General features: G+C 45.1%; 1 protein-coding gene across 2 annotated transcripts in view; it reads right to left on the bottom strand.

Moving 5' to 3' along the window:
- YBX2 (Y-box binding protein 2) overlaps positions 1 to 27,924 on the bottom strand; it is a 400,311-nt gene that overhangs the window by 31,684 nt on the left and 340,703 nt on the right. Inside the window, exon 8 of one of the 2 annotated variants that reach the window (XM_085638012.1) lies at positions 1,851 to 2,003. The exons of the other annotated variant lie outside the window; for it this stretch is intronic. Within the exon in view, the coding sequence (XP_085494138.1) occupies positions 1,851 to 2,003 (153 nt within the window). The remainder of the gene's footprint in view (positions 1 to 1,850; positions 2,004 to 27,924) is intronic. 2 annotated transcript variants of the gene reach the window in all.

The raw sequence follows: 27,924 nt of genomic DNA, 5'->3' as shown, positions 1-27,924 counted from the left end.
TCCCACCCCGTTGTGCAGCAGGGGAGGTTTTAAGCATTTAGAGTTTGCCAGTTTCCCCGGGTGGGTAAGTGCACCAATCGTGGGGTACTGCAATGACTGATTGATGGGTGGATTGGTAAACACGTTCTTCCTGCTTACATTTCACATGCTTTACTTTGCTTTTTCCAGGATGTTGGTACTTTTTATTTAGGGAGCATATTGCTCTGTCTTGTCTAGTGCGTAATTTGAATGGAGTAGTTGCAAGTAAATCTAAAAGCACTCGCTACCACCTTCCTGGCCTCTAGCAATTTTCAGAAACAATAAAGATGTCATGATAACGCTGATGGTTAATTATTTTCCTAGCGAGAGATCAGAGTTTTGTCTAGTGGAAGTTTTGACTCATGGAAAGGTAGCGCAGAAGGTTAATGTGCCTACTGTAAAGAACATGTACCTGATGCAGATCAAAAAATGCACATGATGTAAATAGGTCAGTGAGTCACTGCTTTTGTCAGAGATCCTTGTGTTACTTGCAGTTTGTAAGTTAAAATCCTAACATAGAACAGTGAGCTATTAACTCATCTAAGAGCTGCACACAAACTGCAATGTAAAAATGACAGCTTTAATATGTTTTACCCCCAGTCTGTTTGATTATCCTAATGTTTCAAATCTAAATTGTTATATTTTTATTGTCAGCACCTGGTAAAGCCTGACCACCATTACCATACATTTTGGGCAATTTTTGGGCGAAGAAGAGGCCCCAACCTCCTTTGCTGCTCTTACACCCCGGCTACAGTATTTGTTTAGATTGGAGTTAAGACTATGTGTGTGGTCACTCTACATGGTGGTTGGGGTGGGTGCACATTTTGAACATTGTACTCCGAAATGCATTGTATCTCAAAGTCTGTTATGAAGCTCCGTGGTTATACTGAATAAGCAGCTACCTATGTTATGACATCTTTATTAATGTAATAACTGCACTTTCACAATTGCTTTATTAACCTTCCTGCTTTCTCAAAATTTGCTTGGAAATGCACCATTTGGATACTCTTCAAAATTCTCAGGGGGAAACCCCCCCCAAACCCCCTTTATGTTCTCGCTCGCTCCGGTGCAGTATGAATGATTTTACGCCTCACCAATTTCAAATGTCACCAGCCGCCCCTGCCTTTTAGACTACAAAGCCTATTTTCAATGTTGACACCTTTTGTCCTCTTAAAAAGCTGGCACGTATATATTTATTCTGCAAAGTGCTCAAGGATGCTGCATGCGGGCAGGACAATTCAGCACTTATGATTGAGGTTCCCCTAGATGAGAATTCACAAAATGCAGCCTCTGGGCAGTCACTCACTTTCCATTAAGGAGACCTACTACAATTTCATATGCACTGCCAGAACTCCACATGAACAGCACAGCCAGACAGTTTTTTTAAAAGCCAATTTGAAATGAATAAACCAATGACAAAGTAGAGCTAGAAGCACTTCACTGCCACAAATGTGGACCCACCGGTCAGGTTGAAAACCCAGAACCAATGTTCTTGCACAAGTATAGGTAATTCCAAAACAGTTGAGAAAAGGAAATTACATATGAACTGAAAGTTTTGTTGTGGCAAGTAATCCACCACAAATCCAAAACAATGATTAATTTCTACTACAAATGAAACAAAGTGAATGTGCAGAGGCATTACAACCTTTCACCTTTAACCCAGAGTGATACATTGTGGAATCCCGGCATACCAATAAAAGACAAAGCTGCAACTGCCACCCATTTTGCATATTGAAAGATTATATAATCCGTGCATTACAAAGCAATTTAGTGAAACTTCACCTCTCCCTGCTGAAACACCGTGCGAAAGGAAAATAAAATCAGTAGCTTACATGCACTGGATGTTTGTCTACTTCGGGCAGACACGGGGTGTGCAATTCTGCAGCTGGTGGATCTGGGGCAGCAGAGTCCGATGTTGCAACTCGAGTGGGAGTTGTAGAAGGCTCTCCACCTGTTACTGGAGTTACCTGATCTTTGCCATCTCCCTGAAGGTGAGAACATATAGTGAGCATTTCTCATCTTCGTCTCCATAGATATGTCAGGCAATTGTTGCCAAGTATGTGGCTAACCCATGACCTGTCCCTCCTGAACATTCAAATTCCAATCAAGTAGAAATCAATCCCCTCATTATACCAGAAAACATCTATCCAAGCATAACCACAAATCCAACTTACAAAGTGGCCTACAATAGACCCCTGACTACCAATACATAAAAAGGCACCAAGATGGCAAATTAACCACTCCCTCCAATACTTGAAAAATATGGCATCCAATTTTATATACATACACAAAGTTGGTGAAAATATCCCAACATGCTGGAGGCAAATAATGGATCCTAGCTTTACAGTAGCAACGTTTCACAATGGTCCAATTCAATTACACTGAAGTTCACAAGGACACGACACCTAGACAGAGGTCCCTTGCACTAATCTTATAAAGTCAATAAGTCAAGATACGTGAAGACTTCTTTATTCGTACCTTTCACCATCACTGGTTCCAGTCAGCTGGAGGCAGCTGTGCAATGTTCAGTCAAGCATTGTTAGGCAGGGACCAACTAGGGAGAGAGGGGTGGTGGGGCGTGCCAAGTGTGGATTGTAACACATCACCTTACATGGGGAAAGGAAGGAGATCGGAAGGGAACCAGGGCAGTAAGGGCAAGACAGAATGAGAGAACCAAACATTTCATGAAAAGAGGCCTAGGACAAAATATACATTATGCAGTGGTCTACTCCAACAGGATGCGAGAGAAGAGATCAAACATTTCAGGAAATGATAAGAACCAGGCAATTATACAGTACAGTAATCTTTAGACCACCTGGGTGCAGTTCTGGACCTTAGTGACCTTCTAGGAACATGTCTTTTATCCCTTCTATGCATCAAGTTCTTCTGACCTAGACAACAGTGCACATCGCCTTCAACCTGACAGGACTGGTGATCAGAAGGGAGAGGGTGCTACATTTAGCCAAGCCGTGCTCCCAGCTTCAATGCCTTTATAGTGACGCTTCTCTTCAACATCTACCCTTTTCTAAAATTGGCTATGTCAACTATATTAAAACCCTCATATTTGCAAAGCTGTTCCAGCATTTGTTAGTGTTATGGAAAGTTTCTTCCAAAATCATTTAGTGATTTTGACTTAACACTTGACTCTGCTTTGATGTCTTCATGAGGCTGCTAATCTTAAACACTAACTTTCTGCTACCCTCTTTCTCCACCTACATTTACACAAATTCGGCTTTCAAATTCTTTTACACAAGTTCGCCTTAAAATCTTAAAAGATTGCATGCCATTTGGAAATTATGAAAACTTCCTGCCTTCGTTGTTGGCTTAAAAATTATTAATGGGTTGGGACTGTCAACTTTCCTCAATACTGGTTAAAATACTAGGCTTGTAAGAGAACTACAATAAATGCTGTTGATCAATTATGAATACGACGTGTTATGGCAAATTACAAGGATTACGAAGTATCAATTTCATTACAAGACCGGAGGCTACATTATGCATTAATCCTTTAATGCAGTCACAAGCAGCCGCACAACATCACAATGAAAGAAACAGTTCTAGAATATAGTGAGCAAGGTACAAATGGCATGAGGCACAAACAGACTGCCTCTTGTAAATGCGGCTCACAGGCAGATAAGTAACAACTCATTTTTCTCTGATTAGAAATTGCTCTGTAACAACTTTTCTTCTTTGATTTTTAAAAACGATCTACTGAATAACATGCTATTCTTGCCTCTAACGATTTACTGCTTGTTATGCTTACATTTATAGCTTGTTTAAGGCGCTTTACTTCAACAGCTCCTTGGTTTCCTTTGCGTGGGTGACTGGGCTTTTCCAACCTCAACCCCTCCCCACCGACTTCCAATTTAGGTCGTCGATCTTTCTATCTCGCCCGTATATGAAAGTTTTTTAATTATGCTTAATTACCTTGTCTATTTCAGTTTCCAAACACTAAGCCCCGCTCTCCTTTCTCACACGAGAGATCTCATTTCTCGCCTCATTTGGAGACTCTTCACGTTTTTTGGATATTTCTTCGACGCGCTCGCCAAGACGGAGCGAGCGCGTCACGCCGATTAGACAAAAGCACCCTAGCAACGGTGCTCCGGCGTAAGGCTATCTCCTTGGTGCTTTCCTCTAAAGTAAACGCCTTCTCCAACAGCAGCTGAGCTCGAGCGAGAGCTTCAGTTAAAGTTACTCCGCTCCGATGAGCTGCTGCCGGAGATCGCGTATGAATACTTTTAATGGGAGAAACCTTGTTTCATGTTACAAACCCAAGGAGCCTAAATAGAGTTTATTAAGCCCTCTCTCTGCTACTTCGTTACTAAAGCCTCCTTATCTTACAGGTTGCTTTATATATTATATTTGCCATCTCTTTTTCCTATTTAAGCATAATTTTTATTTTTTAAAAGGGGGAGATATTAATATTACCCCCCCCCCCCCCCCCCCAAAAAATTACCATAAATGAATATAACTCAATCTGAGCTTTCTTTGTTACACAATTACCGCCAAAATGTCAGACCTGGACTCTGAGGATGCCACTGCTAGTTCTCCCAATCACAACAATGACTCCTTTAAACAATTTTTACAGAAGGAAATGCGATCTTGCATGTTATCTACACTAAAAGAAGTCATGTCTACTAAAAGATCTCTCCCCTCTGACCAGGATGATCCCATCTATGACCTCACACTTCCTGGCAAAAAGAATAAAAAAAATAAAAAAAAACTGCGAACATCCTTTTGATTGCATTACGGGAGGTCGTAGCACATCAATTGATTTTGGAGGCCCTAGCACCTCCTCTTTGTTGGGAGGCCCTCGCGCCTCAAATGGGAACGGTGTCCCTCGCGGCACAAATTTGATGGGTGTCCCTAGCGGCACAAATATGACTAGTGCCCCTCATGGTACAATTTGTTATGGTGCTAAGGATGACACAGACTGATTCAGAGGAAGAAAACTTTCATAATCCTTACAACGAACTCGTTCTGGATCTAGACGACCTAGACCTTAATCCTGGCGAAGGAGCATCTCCCTCCTCATCTGATATTATACTCAATCCCTTAGGAGAAGAAATGTTCTCCCCCCTCAGTATCTCCCACCCAAATAGCTCAAAATGGTTCCCTCAGGAACATGTTTCTAAATTCATTAAGAGATGGCTAAGAAACTCTTGAAAGAGAAACAAGGAATACTCTAAAATCAGAGTGCCTAAGACCCTCTATTCATGATAAGGTCTCACAAACCCCTAACCTCGACCCCAATCTAATAAATGTTTTATTTAAACTAGGGAAAGACCCTAGTCTGGAGAGAGTGCTCGAAGGCTGCCAGGACCGCCTCCTTGACATCCTCGGCCCCCTCACTAGGATTCTAGACCTAGCTGAAGAGTCCCATATCTCAAATACCCCTCTCGATATCAACCTCATTCGCGGCTGGAGCCAAAGAGCCATTGTCCTTCTTGGAAATGCGAATTAGAGTCTAAACATTGAAAGGAGAACTATCCTTACAAAGATTAACCCTAAACTCAGTGACCTAGCCGAAAAAAAACATCCGACAACCCTAAGGGTCTTCTTTTCGGAGAGGACATGATCAAATCAATCGGCAAATATGTTGCCACCTTTACCGCCATTGATAGGGCCCAAGCCAATATGAAGCGTGTTTTCAACACCAACCTTTTTGGACAGGCTGGAAGAAGGGGCCGTTCTTCCGGCCGCGGTAACCAGCGGCCCTTCTCATCCTGCAGAGGTTCTGGTAGAGGCTTCTACCCCTCAAATCAACAATTCTACCCTCATCGAGCCAGAGGACCACTTAACGAAGGCTACAGATCCCGCTGAAATCCAAACATCTCCAACCTTCCAAGTAAGTCTTCCTCCTCTTAACTCTTCTTCCCAAGTAGGGGGCAGACAAACTCTTCTGCCATATATGGGAATCCCTAACTCAAGACCCTTGGGTTCTAGAGACCGTTCAGGGTTTCGAAATAGACTTTATAGACATTCCCTTTCAATCTCACCCCCCAAATCCTTTAACTCTTTCAGTAGAACATCAGAAGATCGTCGAAGAGGAAATCTCTTCAATGCTCAAAAGAGGAGCTATCATACAAGTACCTTGGTCTTTAAAAACATTTATCAGCACTCTTTTCTTAGTTCAAAAAAAGGAAAAAGGGTGGAGACCAGTGATAAACCTTCGAGAAGTGAACAAATACTTAGTTTACAGACACTTCAAAATGGAAGGTATTCACCTTCTGAGGGACCTTCTTTTGAAAGGAGACTGGTTAGTGAAACTAGACCTAAAGGACGCCTACTTTACCATTCCTATGGCACAAGAAAACCAGCGCTTTCCCCAATTCACCTGGAAAAAAACGTCTACCAATTCCAAGCTCTTCCCTTCGGCCTTTCCTCCGCCCCCTGGTGCTTTACCAAGATCATGAGGACCATTGTTTTTATCCTGAGAGAGAGAGGGGTATTCGCCTCATTATTTACTTAGACGACATTGTCATCATGTCTCAACTCTACTCCCAAATCCTGAAAGACCTCAATACCACCATCCACCTTATCGAAAGTCTCGGCTTCATTATAAACAGAGAAATCTATCCTTACACCCTCCAAGTCTCTAGAATTCCTCGGAATCACTGTAGATACCTCGAGCGGTCTTCTCCTCCCTACCAAGAAAATCGCCGAAATTCGGAAAGAGATCAGGTACGTTCTAAAACAAGATTCTATAACCCTACGAGAATTAGCCCGACTTATAGGCCTCCTTTCCTCCAGCATCCAAGCTATCTTCCCGGGCCCCCTGAATTACCGTGCCCTTCAGAGATTAAAAGGGAAAGCTCTCAAGTCTGGTCTCTGGTACGGAGATTCTGTGACCCTGGATCAGGAGGCCAGATTGGAACTTTCCTGGTGGCTGGAGAACTTGGATGCCTGGAAAGGGAAAGCAATTTTGGGCTCGGTCCTGGAATTCGTTCTGGAATCAGACGCCAGCCTCCACGGTTGGGGCGCTCGCTTCCTCGAACAAAACACTGGTGGCGCATGGTCGCCTGCGGAATCTTCCCACCACATACATTTCTAATTTACAGCGGGTGTATACGCCCTAATGAGCTTCAGACACTCTTCAAGGGAGATCTGTTCTTCTCAAGATGGACAACATCTCTGCAGTATCATATCAACCGCCTTGGCTGTACCAAATCAGCAGACCTATCCGCTTTAGCAAAGAAACTCTGGATGTTCTGTCTAGAACACAAAATTTCTCTGAAGGCGGAATACCTTCCCGGGAAGTCAAACCTCTGCAGATTGGAACTCAAGATTCCTTTCAGACCGTACCGATTGGAAACTCAACGTGAACATTTTCAATACTCTCTTTTTTGGGGTCCACTAGATGTGGATTTGTTCGCCAGCAGACTGTCATTCCAACTCCCAAAATATTTCAGCTGGATGCCAGACCCGGGAGCTCTAGCGGTGAATGCCTTTCTCCAATGCTGGTCAAACCTTCGGGGTTACGCCTTCCCTCCCTTTGCTATGATACAAAGGGTCCTACAGAAGGTCAGAATAGACCAATGCTCCTTGGTTCTGATAACCCCATTTTGTCCCTCTCAGGCATAGTTCCCGACCACTCTGGAACTTTCCTGCGACATCCCCATCCTCATTCCAGCGAACAAGGGTCTGGTCACAAACGCAGACGGAGAAGACCACCTAATCACTTCAGGGAATTTGAACCTTCTTTCTTGGAAAGTGTCAGGCAATCCAACAAACTGTCTGGCCTTTCGTCATCAGCTCCTTCTCTCCTCGGAGAATCATAGGCACCTGGAACGCACTATAGATACAATAACATTTGGAAAAAATGATTTTGTTGGTGCATGGAGAGGAACTTTGATCCCTTGGAAGCTCCTGTCAATATAGTTAATTTCCTTGTCGAGCAATTTGACAGGGGATTATCTTCTAGATCTATTAATTGCTACAGATCAGCAATCTCCGCTGGACATTCCGTCATCAATGGTAAGAAGGTAGGTAAGAACAATATTATTTGTAGAGTTATGAAAAGTATTCGACTAAAAAGACCTCCCAGACCCAAATACCAGTCAATGTGGGATGTTAAAGCTATCTTAGACCTTCTCTCTTCTTGGCCAGATAATGCTCATCTTAACAGAAAATGCCTCTCGCTTAAACTTGCTACTCTTATGGCTAATCTCTTGTCGTAGAGTTTCAGATGTGAAATGTCTGGAAATTGCTTATCGATATTATGATATGTTTGGAGCTAAATTTGATATATTTAGAAGGACTAAAACCATTTCGGACTATTTTTTATCCTAGTTTTGATCTTTGCAAGAGGTTGTGTGTCGTAGACTGTATGAGAGAATATGACTTGCGAATGAAGGATGTTCGTCCTTTAGATGCCAAACAACTCCTCATCTCATTTGTTAAACCCTTTAAACCAGTTGCTTCCGCCTCCATTACTAGATGTGTCAAGTCAGTAATGAATCTATCTGGAATTGACCTTTCTAAATTCCAAGCTCATTCTCTCAGAGGTGCTATGGCAAGCAAATCCTTTTGGTCTGGAGGTAAGTTGAATGATATTCTTAAAGCGGCCGAATGGTCCAATGCTTCAACCTTCGCTCTCCATTACTGTAAACCTATTGAACATATGTCTGATGTTGTCCTTCAGTGCTACCAACATCCGTAATGTAGCCTCCAGTCTTGTAATGAAATTGCGATTCTCCTATTAACATGACTAGAGAATCTGAATTTCATTGAAGACACGGAGGCTATCATTATCCCACCCTTCCCCCCCCGCCCACCCCCCTTGGTTGGTGTAGTTCCTGAACTATATATTTTTCTGGTGTGTATTTTGCATTGAATATTAACTCATGACTTTATCCTCTTACCTTATGACTATTATCATTCTCTTTCTTTCAGATAATCCTGCATGATCACCTATTTTCACCTTAACCTCTTTGGACTTCTCACAACCTTCAGTTTCAAGATCAAGTTGGACCTCATCTCTGAACTTTATTTACTTCGTTGCATTTAAAAGAGGCAGTCTGTTTGTGCCTCATGCCATTTGTACCTTGCTCACTACATTCTAGAACTGTTTCTTTCTTTGTGATGTAGTGCGGCTGCTTGTGACTGCATTAAAGGATTAATGCATAATGATAGCCTCCGTGTCTTCAATGAAATCCACATTCTCTAGTCATGTTAATAGGAGAATCGCAATTCACATTTACAATTTAGGAATATTGGAGGTCTTTATTATACTACAGACATGAGCTGCTCTAACACCTAACCTACAGAATATATTGTAGAGTTTACCAGGCATTGGGTACCTCATTTATAGTAGGTGCTGGGTGAACTAGATGAGAAAGGAATGCCTTTGATTTTATTCTTACCGGATCTTTTGGAGTGGCATTGGAGTCTATTTGATTTATGAAATGTAAGAAGCAACATCTAATCTACCCTCTTGGACAGATACCCTGATAAAGCTCAACACTGAATCATCTGCCCTGTTTGTGCCCAAGATGTGGTGCTAGTGAGGCCACGTTTTCAGCTGGCCACAAACAGCAACATTTCGGGGATAATGGTAATTTAAATCTTATCATGCACATTAATACAGGGCTAAGGTGAAAGTATGTGCCTGCAGGTGTTGAGGTTTTAACTATGCATTTATGTCATCAGTATCAACTATTGGTCATTTGTTTGAGGTTGGCTAGACAAATTGCTGCAAGTGACTGAAATGTGCTGGACACAATTTTACATGCAATAGAAATTGCAGCATAAACAGCGAAGTGTTAAAGACAGTGTGTGGGTGTATGGACATTGTTTGGCACTTGTGTGTTACCAACTTACTTTTGTTGTAAAAATGTAAATACAATATATTATGGTATGCTATCGAAGAGCCCCCTATGAGAGATGGCTGGGCAGCAGGTCTGGCTTTTTCCTCCAAGAATAAAACAAAGGCATAGAAATAGTTCTGATTTTCTCCAAACTAAATTCATAGGCAGTTGCCTATATTTAAGAAAATAATATTTAGGGGTTTTAACAAGATAGTGCAAAAGAAAAGGCTATTTTTACCTAGTTCTGCATTGTAGGAATCTTCATTTAAGTCAAACTGGGGAATAATTTCCTAGCTTCATAGATGTATTGTTCATTGAAATGTCACAGAGGGTATCAGTCACTACGTCGAGCAATGCCCTGCAACAGCCTATCAGGGCTAAGGTGTTTCCTGGAAATCTATAGAGTGACCTTAATGAGAAGTTTTAAGCCTGCACTGCAGAATCGTGTGCAAGAGGTAAAAGTATCAATGGGAAGAAAACAGACTGGTAGGCTTTCACTGAAAGTTGATAAAGTCCATTCAGATTCCAGAAGCTTCCTCAACCCATGAAGGTTAATGGCAGTCACCTAAGCCAGTTCGTTTTGATAGCATAAATAGATAATTCCATATTTGCTTTACAATTTTCAATCGTTCCCAGTTGGGGACTCCAAGTTAGTATCTCAATGAAGATGGTGGGACTACAAGTAACTTTTGCTTATGAAATCAACCAGGAAGCAGCAGGAAGAAAATAGAAAATCAAGAGTCTTAAATGTACAGACAGTTTAACAAAGATTCTCTAAGATATTTTAGGATTTCCTGGCCCTACCCTAGCATTTGCTAGGATGCAGGAGTCTAAGCAAAAGTGTCTCTTGAATATGTTGACTGATTTCCATGTTGCTGCATTATAGATGCCCGCAACTGGAATACTCCTAATCCAAATGTTGTGGCTGGTTTTCCACTAGTAGAGTGAGCTTTATGCTTCTCCTAGCAGAGAGGTTGGTTTGTTAGCTGGTAGCATAATGCAATATAGAATACTATCCAGTAAGAAATTGGTTGGATGAGGCTAGACCCGGTCTGAGTTGGCCATAGAGAACAAAGGTGCTTCATTTTTCTCAGGTCGTTTTATTGAAGTAAATAGGCTCTGCCTGGCCCAGCCTAAGCCACTTACCTCTACCCGGTCCTCTGACCAGGCCTAGCCCATTTAGACCCAGCTCCATCAGTGTAGTGAGACCCCCCGCCTCACTCCTTGCACTACTTTTGGCACGCCCAGTGCCAGGACTCCTGGTCCTCCCATCTGCCGCTCATATCAAGATAGCTCTGTTACCTATCCTAGAGGATGGGTGGTGCAGCAGGGGCATGTGCTCTAGTGGACTTAAGTCTTTTAGAAACCAAACGACACCCACAAGACAGAGGGAGGCTCCAACGAAAGCAGAGTGGATCTTAGGCATGGATCAATGTGCACTTGCAGAACAAACTGTATAAGGAACCTGGGATATACCAGGAAGTACGTGTGAATTTTGACAGGCAGGAGATAAGTGGATTCATCTTTCTGCACTGGTGGGACTGATTTCACCCAGGGTACTGTTGGGTTAACTGGATACAACTTGCCTTATAACACTACAACATGCAATTTGCCACTCAATAGTAATGCCAGTAATCTGTTGCATTGCAAAAACCAAAAGTTTTCTAAAAATAATAATGAACTTCTGTATAAACTTACATGCAAGATGAAGCTCTAAGTTATACATCTCAGGTAACTTGCAGTCGTTCAGCAACAAGCAAAATAGTATTTATCAAGGAGTATTTCCTAGCTTTCTGCTTAAATCAATATCTCAAATAACCACCAAGTGCAAATATTGTGAGGGTCGAATTAAAACTTTACCTGTAACCACAGTTCACCATTGGCATTGGATATTCAAAAGGTCAGTCACTGAATCCTTGGTGGTCATTAAATAGTGACAATGAACTCCTATCCTAACAGTCAAAGGTAAAAGGCAGAGTGACATACTACCAAATGTATAACCACAATTCATCACGAGGTGAAGACTATTTGATCTCCACACCCCAGTAAGTCGTCCATAGTTCAAACATAACGCAAAACAAAGTGTTAAGACCTCATTAATTTGGAAGGAGGAAGATTCTCAAGGGACTATAAAATCAGTGCTGGGCAACTCTAGTTGCAGGGAACTGCTCTAGCATGGTTTTCTAAAACGTTCACATACGGTATTTTATTCCATATCCAGTGATAGAGTAGGGAATGAGCAACACCTTATTTGGAAAAGGTTCAGCAACATTGTTTCAGTCTCTGCTCTTCCCTAGATATTCAGGATAAAGGTGAACGTTTTGACCCATGTACCTATGTTACACATTTCCACTAGTTGTACATCTTCAAAATTAATCCCCTGCTTTGAACTTTCCAGTTAGGTCATGCAGCTACCCGTATCAAAAAAGTCCTGCAGAAATCTGATTTTGTCCAAGTAAAATCTGAAACGGTCTCAGATCCAGGGAATGTAGTGCACTCTACTCTAGGACTTCATGAGGTGGAGGGGAAAGGAGCATTTACGTAGGGAGAATCCAATCTCTTGAAAAAACAAGGTCTCTTTGGGCAAATTGTGAAGTATTTTCACAAATGTAGTCACTGAATTTGAGACACCGGTACCAAACAGACTAATGCTCCACATTTCCTTGTCGAAGCTGTTCTACAAAGGGCTACTTTGTGTGCAAAGCTGAAAGGATGCCATATTGTGTTTAAAATTCCCAGTACTGCATTAGGCTTCTAAACAGCTGGTTTGCCACCAGAGGCAAACCTTTTTTAAAGTATGGGGATGTGGGGAGCAAAGAAGGTGGGCAAAGTAATGGATTGGCCCAGATAAAATGGGGTCACAACCTTTGGTAAAAATGATGCTCTGGTACGAAGCATCACTTTGTCCGGAAAGGACACAAGATAAGGAGGCAAGCTGGATAACTACTGCAATTCACTCACCCACTGGGCCGATTTAATCCCCCACTAAGAAGGCTGTTTTGATGGTCAACAGCCAGAGGGGACAATTGTGCAAAGGCTCAAAAGGAGCGCTCATCAGGTAAGTGAGGACCAAATTAAGGTCCCATTGTGGCATAATAAAGGGCTTGGGTGGAAACAAGTGAGCCAGCCCTTTAAGAAATCTATTTACAACAGGAGCTTTAAAGAGAACGCTGGTCTGGCAGCTGCAAAAAAGCAGACAAAGCAGAGAGGTATCCCTTGAGAGTCCCCAAAGAGTAGCCCTGCTGAGAAAGGGTTAGACTGAATAAAAGGACAGTTGAAAGAATCAGATAGATGGTCAATTGACCTTTCTGTACAGTATAATACAAATTTCTGCCAACAGCCGCCATATACTGACTTAGTGGAGGGACACCTGGCCTCCAGAACATTACAGACTTCGGGGGGGAGAAGGTCAAAAGCCATCAAATGCCACCGCTCAATCTCCACACATGGAGGCACAGTGTTGACAAGTTTGGGCGGAGAACCCCCCACCGCTGCGGAGACAGAATATCCTCCCGAAGGGGCAGCCTTATCGGAGGATCGATGCTCACTCAGAAGCTCTGGATACCACACTCTCTTTGCCCAGTCCAGAGCCACAAGAATGACTTGGGACCAGTCGCTCCTGATCTTCAGAACCCTGGGCAGGAGTGGTATGGGCGGAAAGGCGTACAACAGGCCTGAGCGATAGCTGCCTTGGAAACTCCAGCATCCAGTACTGCTGACATTGCACGTTTCATTCGGAGGCGAACAAATCCAAACAAGGTTCTCCTTACTGCTGAAAGAGACCTTGCACTACCTCCGACTGGAGACTCCATTCGTGATCCAGCAGCCATCGACGGCTGAGATAGTCTGCCCTGGTGTTCAGAGAACCTGCCAGGTGTTGAACCACCAGGGTTATGCCCTGCTGTTCCAGCCATGTCCAGAGATGCAGGGCCTCTCGACAAAGGGTCCACGACCCCACCCCGCCTTGCTTGTTGCAGTACTACATGGCGGTGGTGTTGTCTGAACATCTGGACCAACTTCCCCTTGACAGACCAGAAATTCTTTCAATGCCAAGTGAATCGCTCGGAGCTCCAACAAGTTTATGTGGAGCCCAGTCTCTGCCAGAGACCAGTGACCCCTGATCTCCATCTCTCCCAAGTGACCGCCCCATTCCTGAAGGGACGCATCTGTCCCGATTGTGAAATCTGGTTGGGGAAGGGAGAGCGATCTTCCATAGACCCAATCTGGGTTTAATCACCACTGCAGATCCTTCGCAGTTCCTTCAAAGATCTGAACCACAGTGAGATTTCACAGATGATGTGCCCATTGGAACTTCAAGTCCCACTGCAGAGCCCGCATACGCCATCTCACGTTTAACAGTATGCAGTAGGCCATAAGGCCCACCAGCCTCAGAGTCAGTCTCACCAAAATCCAAGATAGAGGCTGAAATATCGGAATCATAGCCTGAATATCCTGGACTCGCTGCTTGGGAGGATATGCCCGAAACTGCACTGTGTCCAGAACAGCTCCGATGAAAGGGAGCGTCTGAGGAGTCAGGTGCGACTTCGGCACGTTTATAGAGAATCCCAGCGAATGCAGGAGGTTCGCCGTAGTCTGAAGGTGGGAGAAGACTATCTGCGGGGAGGCTGCCTTCAACAGCCAGTCATCGATGTAGGGGAAGACAGACACCCATAACCTGCGCAGTTGAGCTGGAACCACTGCCATCACCTTGGTAAACACCCAAGTGGTAAGGCCAAAAGGGAGTACGGTCGACTGAAAGTGCCCGCGGCCCACCTTGAACCGCAGGTAAAGTCTGTTGCCCAGCAGGATGGGAATATGAAAATACGCGTCCTGCAGGAGCTAAAGTGAGCATTTTGAATTTGTCCTTTTTGAGGAAGAGATTGACGGTCCTATGATCCAAAATGGGCAGAAGCCCCTTGTTCTTCGGAATCAGAAAATAGCGGGAATAACAGCCACTGCCTACTTCTGAAACTGGAACCCTTTCCATAGCTCCTTTGGCCAAAAGAGCTGTAACTTTCTCTTGGAGCAGCTTTAAATGAGCCTCCGCCAGCAGTTCCTTACTTGGCAGAATAATAGGAGGAAAAGAAAGGAAAGGAAAGGAAGAGAATAGCCCTCCTGGACGATCTGCAAGACCCACTTGTCTGATGTTGCAGATCTCCAGCGGGGGAGAGGACGAAATCTCCCACCAACTGGAGTAGTGTGGTCCTGCAGAATCAGCCAAGGAGTGCTTGGAGGCTGCAGCAGCTGCTGGGGGCAGTGTGGCAGACTACTTCTGGCCTCCATTTCTAGGACGGAATGTACCACGTCCACGCACGGCTTCGGTAGTCTGAGCAGGACTGTGGCTAGGATAGGGCTGGCGCGGCTGGAAACCCCTTCCGTTGCCTTGAAATGGGCGAAAGGAAGATTGGCCGCAAGGAGTGGAAGAGAAGACCAAGGATCAAGGTGTAGCTCAAGAGTCCTTGAATCTGACCAGGGCCAAGTCTGCCTTTTCCCCAAAACGGCAGGTTCAATCAAAGGGCATGTCCATCAAATTGGCTTGAACATCCCCTGAGAAGCCAGTTGTACGAAGCCTGGCGTGGCGCCTCAAGGCCACAGTCATTGTATTAGACCTGCCCAGCGAATCGGTCGAATCTAATCCACACCAGATGGCCAATTTTGCTGCATCACTCCAATCCTTGACAGCTTGGTAGCACACAGCCCGGTCCTCGTGGCAGCACTGGCACAACCATCTCCCAAAGGGTGTGGGAGAAATGGTCCAATCAGCATGCGGTATTCACCGACTGCAACACCAGCCTGGAGAAAGAAAATGTAGGAAGGTGGAATCTTACTGCATGGTTGCCCCCACTTTTTTCCTGGTGTTTTGCTGGTTTTTGACTTAGTTTGGCTGGGATCCTGCTATTCAGGACCCCAGCCTATCTGCTTTCCCCTTCAAATTGATTACAAGTACTTTAGGTACACTTCAGATTGGATTCTGGGATACCCTACAAGTCCCTAATATATGGTATACTATATACCCAGGGCATAGGTACCCCAGAGGTCTACCAGGGGCTGCAGCATGTATTATGCCACCCCTGGGAAGCCTTCCAAAATGACACCATAGGTCTGCTACTGCAGCCTGGGTAAGATGGTGCATGCACCCCTTACTGAGATAGGTGCATTATATCTCTCCATATCACTGCACATGTAAACCTATCAGTCACCCCTATGGCAGGCCTTAATCCTGAAGGCAGGGTGCTGGGTTTCATGTGAGAGGGTTCCCTAAGTATTAGCAGAGGCCCCTCTGCAGCTTTCGGAACCTTTATTCCAGGGTTATTAGTGATGCAGCCAGACCATATACTCTTAAGTGCATTATAACCAAACGGTAAATGCTAACTTTGGGATGGCTGCAAGGAAACATGTGTTTGGTGTCAAACACCTTGGAATCATACCCCCACACCAGTAACTGGTGTGGGAGTATGATCCCACCCTTGTAGAGGGAGAGACATGACCGCACCGGTATACCCGGTACCAGCTCACAGAGCCCTGGCATCACAAAATGGATGCTGCCAGCCACAGACACTAGTCTGCCCTCCTGCTGCTGGACGAAACTGCGGCAGGGGAGGTCTGGACAATAGATTTCTTGTCACAGGGAGGTGTAATCACCTCCCAGACAGGCTTTAGTGTATTGGGGCTTGGTGGGTGCACTCCAAGAGTGCTTTGAAGTCTGCACTGGGGCACATTTTGTGTCCCTGTGCATAGTCCAGCTCAAACCGGTTGCAGAGGCTACCAGCCCCTGCTCTGGCGTGAAACTGGACAAAGGAAATGGGTGTAGCCACCCCTCTTTCCTGACCCCCCCCATAGGTGGGTCCCTAGAGTATGTCCAACCCCTTCCTTGGGAATAAGGAACCCCTGGCAACAGGACTTTAGATTACACCTGGACAAGACTGATACTGAATCCTGGAACTTCGATGATCTACATTGAACTAGATGACTGAAGAATCTCCCTTGGAGTAAAGGAGTTACTACCCTGCAAGGCAGGCACCAAAGACGCATCTGATCGGTTTTTATCTCCGAAGCGCCCGCCGGACTCCGAAGAATTTTGCAACACAGGAGGTGGGTTTCCGTGGTCTTAGAGGTCGTGGCGACCGTGCAACCTGTACCCTTGGACACCGCATAACTTTGCAGAAGCATCAGCTCTCCAATGACTCCTGCAGCTGAGCTTTGGATTACTTGTAGCCCTGACCCTGAGCAGCATTTGCACCGAAGATTGCCCGCCTACACTCCACAAGTGTTCCATGAGCTGGCCCTTTGTGTTTTCCCTCGAAGTCTCTTCGCGATCCCTGGTCCGTCAACTGACGGGTCGCTGTGAAGGCAACTAACTTTAATTGGGCTACCGAATTGCTCCAGACGTGCTCTGACTCTCCATCGCTTGGAGAGTTCCCAGGACCTTACTGGTCCGCACCGAAGCATCTTTTCTCTTCCTGCGTGGGTTGCTGTTGCCAAGGCTTGTTGGGTCCAATCCGGGCACCGACACCACAGCACTCGACATCCTTCATGGGACAGCTCGAATCCAGCTCCTGGTCATAGTCGACGCCTCCTGGTCCTCGTGGCTGCAGAGTCAAACGTCCCCTCTTCGCACCTTAACCACCTGACATCAGTGGGCATTAGTCTATCGTGCCCCTTGTCACTAGCAAGTGACCCAGACAGTCCCATCTGCTTTCAGGTTCTTCTGATCTTTGATCCAGGCTTGGATCAGACCAGACTTTTCTCCTTCCCGGCAGCAGCACTTTGCAGCAGATCGCCATTGAAATCAACGATTCCCGACACCATTTGACACCTATGCACCCGGCTTCCCTGGGTGAGGCAACTTGAGCACTCCGGTGCTCTTGTGGGTGCTGGCCCTAGATCCCCCCCCCCCCCAAGGCTAAAGTGGTTTGCTCAAAGTCCTCTCCTAAGTGGCCTTAACTTCTAAAATTCGAACTGCGACTTTCCCACCGAATAGTACGGAGCTCGCGGCTGTGTTCTCACACTGCACACGTCCCCCGTGGGTCTCCTGTGTCACTACCTTGGGTGGTTCCTTGGAGTCCCAGCGATTCTAAGTGCTCTAGGCACTGTCTAGTCAAGTTGTGGTTCTTATACCATTTTCTTAATATATGGTTTGGTTCGCCCCTAGGGCCCATTGTATATTGTACTATTTACTGTTTTAGAACTGTATTATTGTGTATCTTGGACTCTAATCTCATAAAGAGATTAGTAGCGAGTGTTTAGAAATAAATATATATTTTATATATACCTTGTGTGGATCTCCTTTCATTTAGTAATTCAAGAGGTTATAATCTGGTAAACCAAGCTGCTTTACACTCCTTCAAGACTTAGCCTGAAGGCTGCTCTCCATAGCTACCACTAGGATAGCTTTCAAAAAAGGTAGTCTTTAAACCTATTCATCAATAAGGGTTGTTTGGACTGGTACAAGGTGCCCACTATAACTAGTGGACAGCATATGCCAGGCCAACTTCTCACAGAAAACATCTTCTCAAATGAGTCCAGTCTCTTGGATTCCCTATCCGGAGGTGCAGAACGAATGCGCCCTGGGAAGTAGAGGCCTGCACCACCAAACTTTGAGGTGGGGTGTTGGCCGAGGAACTTTGGGTCGCCTAGAGCTGGGTGATTGCAGCGTGCAATCGTCCTATTCACAGGAGCCCCTGTGCTAGGCTTGGACCATGTTCCTAGAAGGAAGTCTGTAAGTGCCTCATTAAAGGGCAATAGGGGTTCAGAGGTGGAAGCACCAGGTTGAAGCAATTCGGTCAGGAGATTAATCCTGACCTGCACTAACAGCAGCTCCAGTCCAAGGACCTCGGCTGCCCTCTTCACCATTGCATAGGACGCCCCCTCCTCCATAGCCACTGTAGGCATAGAGAGCATGCCAGTATCTGGGGAAGTATCCAGACCACTGGCTTCCCCAAGTCCCCCATACCAGTCCATAGTCTCGTCAGACATCCTGGTTCTCTAGAGGGTCTCCAGACTCCTCCCATTCCTCTCCTGAGTCAAGCACATCCCCAAAGTGCTCAGGCGACAACATAGAATCCCTGGGTTCTGTGGATGTAGGAATCGGCGTCGCTTGACGCCGTTCTGGCTCTGTGCTGTCAGGGAGGAGGATGGGGCTTGCGCCGCTGATAAGCATTGGCGACCTCACAGGCACAGACTGGATTTGACGGTTGAGAGGTTGCGTTGGCACAACAGGCGTCGCCACGGGATCGGATCCCTGAGGCCCCACCGGTGCCGTGGCCGAAGCAGATGGTGTTGAACCTGGTGGGGCCCCATCCGACCCTGCGGGGCCCGAGGGCTCACCAGCAGGGTATTTCTGCTCAAATACTCGGCGCATGGCCTCGTAAAAACTCTTGAACAGGGGTCGCTCTGGCTCCCGGGACGGGGCAGAGTCGACAGGTTCTGCAGAACCGTGCCTAAAGCGTCACTGCTCCTTACCTTTCGACGACTGACGCCAACTGAGGTGAAGACGAAGTCCACTTGGACTTCTTGTGCCTCTTCCAGGTGTCCAGATGACCTCGGGTGGGAAGAAGAGGACTTGGGGCTCTGTGAGCAGTCCCGAGACCACCTCTTCCTCGAACAGGACCGTGACCTCCTTGGAGTCTCGCTTGACAGTGCCGACAGTCAGGCCACGAGCAACTTCATCGCTTGCTTCCTCAAGGTCTTTGAGGCAATCGCCTGACAGTCTGAACACTACGTTGAATCGTGGTCAAGACAGACATATGCGGTGGGGATCGGTGACCGAAATCGTGCTGGAACAATTCCTGCAAGGTTTAAAACCTGTCCTACCAGACATCCCTCGCACAGGAAGTCATATCTCAAAAGTTTGACAAAAGTCGAGAAAAAGCCTGCCAAAAAGCAGCAGGGGGTAGCTCTTCCCAGATCAGCACTTTTGTTAGCGGACCCTGCCTTTTGCTGCCCCCAGCAAAAAGCTCCCATCGGTTCTGACCCCCGCCTCCCCCTTTGCGCTGGAGAATCAGTGGGAAAACCAAGTCAGGAAGAGAGGTGTGCCCACCTTTGACAAACCCACCCCTCAGAAGGGGGGGTGGGGTGAGGTGAAGCACATCTCAGTACCCTCCATTTTGAAGATGAGGGGACCCAGCTAATCGGAGAGATGGCATAATTGGGGGTACATACCTGAAGGAAGGGACCTATTGATCCTAACCTGCGCACCTTTTCAAAGCTCCTAAAGTTAGTATTTAGGGGTGATCCTGAACCTTTCCTCCTCAGATTCCTGCAACCTACGAAGGACGGAAGAAGTCACAGCAGAGAAGACTGGAGAAGAACTGACTTGGTCCCAGCCCTACCAACCCATCTTCAGTTTCAAAAAATTCTGCGCCAAAAGTAGACGTCCTACAGTCAGCAACCTCCAGAACGCCTGGGAGGACTGACTGCCTTTAACAAAGACTGGATCTCCTACGAACAGCAGCTCAGTTCAAAAGAAACTCCAAAGAAAAACAGCCTCTTGAGGACAAAGGAACTAGACTCCTGGAACCACCACTGCACCAGTCGCCTACAGCCAGAGTCCAAGTGGCCCACAGACTCCAGCGAGATCCTCAGCACTCCTGAGTCCAAGTCTACCGAGGGTTGACCCCCTCCAGGACTCCCAGATGTTGCCTACAGCCTCTGCGCGGAGACCCCTCTTTCGCGAATGGCCGGCAAGGTGAAAGCGGACCTCAAAAGGCACCCATGCATCTGGCTGCCCTGCGCCCTTGAGTAGAAGACCGGAGGTGCAACTTACCTGACCTGCTATTGATTCCTCCCAGAAGACTTCCTGGACAGTCTCTGCAGCCAAAATCCAAAACCAGCAATCTCCATAGGATTGAATTGGGCCCCAACACCTCAGCAGCCAGCACCCAGTCGCCCCTGCCCAGCTGGTGTGAACTTGGTGTTGACCTGGGATCCCCTTTACCCTGACCTTAACCCTAGAAGCTTGGCTCCCAAGACAGTGTCCTATCTGTGAGCATCCCCCAACTTAGGTGCCCCCTAACCCCAAAGGCTAATATGGGCACTCTACACCCTGGTGCCGCACTTTCAGTGCCAACTTGAACCTTGGGTAACTTTAGTTCTAACCCCAGAAACCCAGCATTATAAGTTGGTTACTTAACTGCAAACCGATAACATTCTTATTCGCCATAGAAACCCATGTTGTGACGACCTGCTTTTTGTATGGAACAAAAGTAACTGCTTTGAAAAGTAAATTGTCTTACCTTTGTATTGTAGGAACTGCGGTGTGCTTTCTAGGCATATCACCCCAAGTAGTCAATGCAACTAAAGTAATCACAAGTAATTTCATGCATTTTGAACTGTTTTGAAAGCAATTACAAACCTGTAACCACAATTGCATTTCTGTGTACAGCCTTGCATTTGAGAGTGCATTTTACCTACCTGTGCAAAGTTCTGCTTGGTTCTAGAAACAAAACCAAAGTATACATTTTCTAGACTTACCTAATTGATCTGTTCTTGAGTGAATCAAATAAATGCTTAACACACCCTCCTGATAAGCCTAAACGCTCAACTAAACTACCACAAATTGAGCGGTTTGTGATTATCTAATTTAGCCTCTGCTTTACCTTTGGGGATCCCCTGGACTTTGCGCACTATACCTTAGTTTTGTATAGTATATACAGAGCCAGCTTCCTACAGTATTCTATCCGTGCACCATGCTGCTCTTCATTAGTGGTTTCCATTAGTCCCATTCAACCACACTGGATTAGGTGTAGAAACCACAAAATCAGAGTTCACGTGTAGCTATCATGACTTCCTTGACTGAGAGGGAACTGTAGGCAAGAACTGTGCTGGTGGAATTGGTTACCTGTGAAAGGAGAACTGAATTGCAGTTTGCATTTCTATCCAGTTTCTTAAAAAGTTCATATGCTTTAGTGAGTTTGAGAAATCTGCTACATTTGGATCTTAATATATTGTTGTAAGAAGATACACATGTCCTATTAGTTTCCAGAATATCAAGTTTCCTCCTTTTCTCATATTCTAGACTAAAATTAACTTAAGATCCTATGGACCCTCTACTCAAACTCTGCCGCATTAAAAAGACTTCTTTTCAAACTGGTTTTCCTCCCATCGCCAGCTTCCTGACTGAAGATTCTTAGAATATGAGGCAGTGGGAGAAGAGTACGTTTAAGAAGCAGCAGGTCAGGCATGATAACTGCTGAAAAAAGATGACAATTCTGAGAGCAGGAGTCACTGCGCTCAACTGTGCCAGTACACTGCAGTGACAGATTTGAGCAGCTAATGCAACTGCAAGGGCTATTGAGGACAAGGGACATCAATGAATAAAAACTGTTGGAGGCTTTGTTGAGGATGCGGTTTGTGCCTTTCGTAGCCGTAGAATACATTAACAAGAGCTAGTGATAAACTGTAGAGCAACTGACAATTGCTTAGACTACTTTCACAGCTGATGAGACAGGGGATGGTGTTCAAAAACATTAGCGGTAAACAGGAAATCCGTAGCCGGTAGACAGTTTAAGAGCAGGGCCAGGTACTTCTTGAAAAGGAATACTTTGTTCCACCTCAAACCCCACCAATTGAGGCGAACTGAACACAAACCCTCATTTAACTCCCATTAAGATATTCTGTAAAGAAAAACAAGCCTACACAAATTTTGGAAGTTGGATAGGAGTTCAGAGGTTACATTTGTTCTGTTTATGTAGAGGGTGAAAACAAAAGCAAGGGTTGTATTTAGAGTTTGGCAGAAGTGGTAACAAACACGGCAGAATCTCTCCAAACTTGTGATTACCCTCTAAAGAATCAGCGAAACAGCCAAGGACTTGCCAAGAGCTTGTGCTGGCTCTGCATTAAAAAAACTTAACTGCCACACTGAAATCCGGAAGCATATTTGATACAGATATTTAGACATCCGATATACGACCACTGAATCTAATCATGGGAATTGAAGGCAACTAGGTGTTCAACTGTATTAAAGCACATACACAAATCAATTGAATTAGATAAATAATTATGGTTAGCAAAATAAATGACAAATGAAAAACGAGCATTGGCCTAGCCAATAGGTCTTGCCTTTGGGACCTTATAAGTATTTAGCCATGCAACAATTTATGTTGCACCAAGGACATTGTGCTGTATAACTAAACACTTATAAGGTCCCAAAGGCAAGACCTATTGGCTATGCCAATGCTAGTTTTAAACATGTGCATACTGCTTTAGGGCAACGAAAACCATCTACCCCTGAAATCAATTTTTAATTTTCTACAGTCTGCCAGCTCTGGACAGGTGAAAACAATACCAGGAAAAAAGGTGTAAACGAGTGTTAAAGAATCTGAATTAAAAAACAGAAAGGCAAAAGCGCTTTCTAGGTGAAAAAGGGCACACCAAACAACTTTCACAAAACAAATAAAAAGAAAAGAAACACTTTGGACAAATACTACATATTTTCGCCCACCTCTGGTAAGAAACAAACTAAAGGAGGGGAGGCATGCAATAAAACCTCCCCCTGAAACTTCTTTTCCACTTCTAAGTAATAAGAAGACACAAAACGTCAATCAGTTGTACTACATTCTTCTAAGCAAGCATCGAACGGGCACGGGAAGGCGCGGGGGTGGGAGGTTGAGAGGATGACATGGAACGCAATGGCGTTCACAGCCTATCAGAACAGTTCACCCTGAACAGGATAAATTGTGCTGGGGCTGTAGGGATACGTACAGGGATAGAGCCATGCTGCGCTGTACTGTGCTCATCATTAGATTCCATAACAAGCGTCTGTCAGAAGATATTTCACGCCAGAATAGAAATGCTTCCTCTGTATCTCTCACTAACGAGGTCCTACTACAAAAAGTGCATCTGAACCACAATTACATCACTGAAGATTCATGGCGGCTTCAACCCTGCCAGTCTGTTTGTGAACATTAAAATCTCTGCACAACACCTAATCTGCTGCCCCTTAATCTATTGCCATGTCTGTTAGGACATGGGTGGGAAGATTTACAAGTCAACATTGGGTTAGCTGGTGAATCGTAACATACAATAAGCACTGGTAAAGCCAACATGCCTACCTTTGGCGGTCCTCTTTCATGGTAGTGTTTAGGCTATTGTAAAATGAGTTAAAGATTAAGTTGCGATACATATTCAAGACATTAGGAGGACTCCATCTGACGACAGCGACTCACATGGGCAGGGTTCGGAAAGAGGGCACTGGACCGGCATGTTTCTGCAGCCGCCTTCTTAGTTCGACAGCTGAACACCAGTCCAATGCGGCCGTGCTGCATGTTCGGTTTTGTAGTTTGTAGAAAACGCCGATCCTTGCTAGAGACGACCGCCTGGCACGCTCGGTCAGAGCAAAGTGGAGACAACTGTCTGGAGTCGGCAGCTTGCTGTCCGAGGGTGGGCGATTTCGATGCGGAGCCACTTTCAGTGCTGCAGCCGCTTGACCCCTCGCGGAGGTACAGGAACAGACTGGGTTAAGAGCAGAAAATAAGCGCCGAACTGTGTGATGAGAACAGGTACAAGACCGCAAGTGGTGACTGGGCGCGCACAAGAACTCTGGAGATGAAAAAACAAGTGGGAGGAGTGGAGGGGGGGGGGGGGGTGCAGTCGAGAGCAGGGACTGGGGCAGGCAGATTGGCAATGTGGAAGGCATGTCCGTGACTGCGGCGGGCGAGGGCAGCAACACGCATTTACCTTGCGGGAGCGAGCGCGGTAATTGTTAACACATGGCACCACTGCTCGCTCCCACAAGGGAAACGCCAAACGTGCATCAATAGAAAGCAATGCAAAGCGTGCACGTTTTTGGCCCAAACAGCTGAACGATTTCAAGAGGTTCCCTTCTATGCAGCGCATGCGCGCTGCGTAGGCGAGACCTAATGAATGAGTGAAAAACAAGTAAACAGAAATAAAGCTATTTCACTGTATGGATATTACAGAATAACATACAGAAGGGGTACAGAGAAGAAGAATATAAAATGTTCAGTGTTTAGTATTTCCACGTTACAATAATCACATTAGAAAGCTATTTCAATTCCACTGAAAACAAGATCAGCTCATGGATATGTGCTTTAGAATGCATTCCAAATGAGACTAGTATAACTGTTGACATTTCATTCTACAGAAAGTACATGAGACATGGACAAACTAAACACTGGACACATGTCCGATTGCTTCTCTGTAACCCTAATGTATCTTATTCTGTAATATACATAAAGAACGCAATAACTTTTTGTATGCCCGTTTTTCATTCATTTGGTTATCCAGGACGGATTTAATCAAATTCAGTTGGTGTAAGTGCTTAACACAAGATTGTGTTTAATTCTTATGAATCGATTCAATGTGTTAGATCAGATGCATAAATCTATGGACTAACTATACTGTTTTATGAAAGACCCCCTAGTTGGCCATTGACTTCAGTTGATTCTGTTACCCAAGATCACACAGCTTTATTGGGTTGTAACAACTGACACTGGGTCATCAGTTAAAGTACCTCAGATCATTCGCCACATTTAGAGGGTGTACTTTTTCCCTGTTTGGGACGGACAGGAAAATCAAGGCCGTCCAAAAAAGGACCACTAATGACCCAAAATGAGCAGGTCAATGAGATTTCTTTTGCAAATACTAACTCCCACTTTAGGAGTGTTACTAAGCAGGCACCTTGAACTTAGCCCTCACACCGCAAAGCTGGTCTCTTCAGCTGATTCACCATGGCAGGAGCTCTTCTGAAGGCACATAACTTCCTACCAGGTAGAGATCTCCAAAATAGGACTGCTCTAGTTCACCAGGGAAAACAAGTACATCCCCCAGAACAGAGTACAGTCCACCTATCCGAGGGCCTAGGTGTCCACTGGCACAACTGTTTTCTTGATCAGAATGCAGACCCCAGGTGCTGATGAACTGCTGAATTTGATGGTTAGACAAGACACCAAAGCACGCATGGTTGAGCAGTGACTTTCTCCAGACACTAGCACTTTGAGCTGCCATGGTTTGCTTGAATTCATCCCAGCATCTACTTTTGGTGGTAGCAGGAGAATCCAACATCAGTGGTGGCAACCCCAGCAACAGCCCCACCTGAAAGGCTTTCATAAGAGCACCAAAGTATCCCATTTTGCCTTGCAAGTGGTAGTTGGGCCTTTATGGGTATCAAGATGGTAGAACCCCAAGTTAATTACTTGGCCTTTTCTTCAAGGAGAAGGGAAGGCAATGAAGACTCCCCTGGAGGAGAACTAGAATTACAAGTTAACTATTGCTTCTCCTCCATGGTTCTTCATTTAGAGTCACTAGTACTCACTACCACAACAATTCCATTCCTTCAAAAAACACAGGAAAGCTAAGAAAAACTAGAACCAAACTACCCAGACTCCAGAGAAACGTGGCCTACTTCTCAATCAAGGCAATGTCATGTAAAATGTATTTATGGGCCTCCAAGGAGAATCCGTTTTATACCGTGCACTGATGCTACTAGGAGTGCCCTGGCACTAAAAACTAATAGTCTAAAGGGTTGCGACCACGCACAATTAAACTGCCAGGTTTTTAATTTTTTCCTAAACTGACTCCGTTCATTGAACAAAGTTCACCTGGGAGCAGATTCCAAGCTTGTGAGGCCAAGTAAGAGTGGCCATCCCTTCTGCACACCTCGCCTCGGGAACCAGAGCAAAAGAGGCTTGTGAAGAGCACAGTATTTTTGCTGAAGAGTAGGGTTGTAGACTATGTTCCCGATACTGTGGGCCTACCAAAAAACGAAAGCCCCCTAGGCCAGATCAATTGCCTTGTAATGAATTATCTTTTTACAGGAAGCCAGTGAAGAGATCTCAGATGAAGGGATAGACTTGCAATAGGGGAGTACAAGAATGAACTGAGCTGCAGCATTTTGAACAATCTGGAGTTTTAATCAAATATTCAGGAAGTACCAAATGCAACACATTAGCATAGTCTAAAGAATCCTGGGAGGGCTGTTCAAGCTGCACAACCACAATTGGCTACACCGGGCATAAGCCCATAAACATTAAATTAAGACATGGCTAAGCTTTCACCAGGTGGGAGAAGATTCCATTTTAGATTGCACAAAAAACAACCCAGCTGGAAGCAGTGATTACCCGTACTGAACTCCATGAAAAACAGTATTCTAACAAAGCGCTTGCCAATGAGGATGGCTTCCCCTGTAGAAAACAGCACTAATGGGGGACAGTCTTTGCTGCCATATATACCAGAAGTGCTGAAACAGATTTAAAATTAATATGGGAGGCACCTGCCCTGGATTTAAGAATTAAACTGATGGGCAATGTTGCTGCAGTAGCCGCCATGTTAAACATTAAAGGGGAAGCAGCAGCAATAGCTATAAGCCAGCGACTAAGGGATGTGGCTCCAGGACAACAGGAGTGCACATTTATCGAAGAAACCTATACCACACTGGGTCAAGATAATTTGGGAGCCAAGCCTGGTAAATCGCAAATAAAGTGTAATTCTGAAAAGGATAACTCAAAGCGAGCAGCCAAATCTTCTACAAAGTGGTATGATAAAAATAAATCATGGGTGGGTCTCCTCAACAAGAAGCCACTGAAGCACTATAACCTGCACAAGTGAATACATTATTAACCACCTGACCAGTATCAGGATACTGATGCACGTTCCTCTTGTTCCTTTAAGATAAATCATCTGAAAAACAGGTTGACAGAGCACAGATCAGAGCAGTACGTTAAACTGAAGGACTCTCAATGCTCATTAGACTACATAATCAAACCGGCAGAAACACCTAAATCAATAAAACTTCAATTGAAAAAGGTCATATGTGCTCCATAAACTTGCCCTGAGGTGTGCCTGCAGGAGCATAGTCTGCGGTAGCTGGGAACAGCAATGTTTTGTCTACCTCAGAACACCTGGTAGTTGAGTGGTGGGAGTTTTTCAACTCAGACTTGTTTTCAACATCCTAAATGGTTTTTAAATTACATTTTTAAAGTTTGATTTTATATGCTTTTACAGATTTTAGAGCGTGGCTTTCTGAATGCTTTGGCTTCCTTTTATAAATTAGCATCTTTTATGCTTTGGCTTCCTTTTATAAATTAGCATCTTTTAGGTAAACCATAAATTGACAGCACTGCCTTGCATTGGTTTGAGT

This window comes from Triturus cristatus, chromosome 12 (genome assembly GCF_964204655.1).
Source record: "Triturus cristatus chromosome 12, aTriCri1.1, whole genome shotgun sequence".
NCBI lineage: Eukaryota > Metazoa > Chordata > Amphibia > Caudata > Salamandridae > Triturus > Triturus cristatus.
The sequence above is the reverse complement of the archived record's forward strand: the minus strand, read 5'-3'. Positions and strand labels throughout refer to the sequence as shown.